Below are 1,536 nucleotides of genomic sequence, written 5' to 3'. Positions count from 1 at the left end.
GTTTGCTCTTCACTATGCGCGCTGTAATTGAAACATTCGCGATTGTAATCGTATTGTAATGTATGAAGCTATTTGGTGGTACAAATATACCACTACTTTGTCTTTAAGGACTATGGGTTTTCAGACACTAAAAAAAGTCCGCTTTATTATTAAAATGGTTTTATTAAACAACTTTTATTAAATTCCATGATCGTAAGTACTTTGATTGTCAAAATATTTACTTTTTTGTTGCTCGGTGGTGCATTTGTACCACCTCGTTGTACATAAGAGCTAATGAAATGTTGAAAGGCTGGCCTTTTTTTAACCTTTTATTCTGGGCCATTTAGCTTTTTTATTTGTCCGATCTAACTTTTTTATTTTTTAAGTCCTGGCAACACTGTCACGCACACAACTACATTTTGCGAAAACAGCGAGAGCATTCAGTTGGCGTTAAATGATCGGTAAGTGAGGTTGTGCTGGCGTTTTTAAGAAAATGCTTGTTGACGGCAATAAAATCAATAAAAGCGCGATCACATCCTCACCGCATGAGTGTTCGACACCAACTGACGATATGCAGTTTTAATAGCCCTGCCAGATAGAGCACGTTACGTGCGTTCCGACGAAGCATTCAACTGACAAGGCGTACGAAACGCATAGGTACTCCACAATGAAAGCGTTGTCACATGTAAACAAGTCAGCTGTTTTGTACTGGCGGCAAATTTTTCTTTGAATACAAAATAAGTCTATATTTTTAGTTGGGCTAATATTTGTGAAGAAGATAAAAAAAATGGAAGTAATTCAAGTTATTTTAATATTGCTCATGTTGCTGGAAGCCAGAGAATGCTTCAACAGGCTTTATGGAGGCCGTAGATGGTGGGTGCGACCTCCCCTACAGAATCGGGACACTCACGGATTTTTCGCCACGAATTTTGGATTCAGGGAGGAATTTAAGAAAAATATAAGGATGGAAAAGCACATTTTTGAAATGCTTCTTAATTTTATTAAGGAAAGGATCACTAGAAACAATTCTAATAGGCCATCCATTTCTCCAGAATGTCGACTTTACTTGACCCTCTGGTAAGTTATTCATATATCATGAATATGTATATTTAAATATTCTAAATTATAGTTATTTGGCTCACGGAGGAAGTAAACAGTTTTATGCTTCTTCCTTTAAAATTGGACTTTCCACAATGAAGGAAATAGTGGCAGAAACGTGCGATGCCTTGTGGGAGATACTTGGGCCAATTTATTTGTCGATTCCTAAGAAGGATGAGTGGAAGCGTATCGCTATCGATTTTAATTCCATGTGGAATTTACCCAATTGTATTGGTGCAATTGATGGCAAGCACATAAAGATATTTTGCCCATCAAACTCAGGTTCCCTTTTTTATAATTATAAAGGGAACTATTCCATTGTTCTGCTGGCGGTGTGTGATGCGAATTATACTTTCACTTGCATTGATATTGGAGCTTACGGCTCGCACAGTGATGGTGGCGTTTTATGAAATTCTGGCTTTGGGAGACAGCTCTATAGTGGAAAACTGGATCTTCCTG

At 37.7% G+C, this 1,536-nt stretch overlaps 1 protein-coding gene across 1 annotated transcript; it reads left to right on the top strand.

Annotated features, from left to right (window-relative positions):
- The first annotated feature begins 509 nt into the window (after positions 1–509).
- Positions 510–1,487, top strand: LOC108355716 (putative nuclease HARBI1). Its single transcript, XM_017606853.1, has 2 exons — positions 510–1,056; positions 1,109–1,487. Exons 1-2 carry the CDS (start codon positions 767–769, stop codon positions 1,485–1,487), a joined length of 669 nt encoding a protein of 222 aa, XP_017462342.1. The 5' UTR covers positions 510–766.
- Positions 1,488–1,536: the final 49 nt, after the last annotated feature.

The sequence above is a fragment of the Rhagoletis zephyria genome, unplaced genomic scaffold, assembly GCF_001687245.7.
Source record: "Rhagoletis zephyria isolate East Lansing unplaced genomic scaffold, Rhagoletis_zephyria_1.1 Rzeph_scaffold_49079, whole genome shotgun sequence".
Classification (NCBI taxonomy): Eukaryota; Metazoa; Arthropoda; class Insecta; order Diptera; family Tephritidae; genus Rhagoletis; species Rhagoletis zephyria.
This window is presented reverse-complemented; position numbering and strand designations above follow the sequence as displayed.

Bases quoted from the DNA above. Each gene is read 5' to 3' on its own strand.
- LOC108355716 (XM_017606853.1), top strand. From the start codon at position 767: ATGGAAGTAATTCAAGTTATTTTAATATTGCTCATGTTGCTGGAAGCC. The intron at 1,057-1,108 runs GTAAGTTATTCA...TCTAAATTATAG, and splicing joins CGACTTTACTTGACCCTCTG to TTATTTGGCTCACGGAGGAA.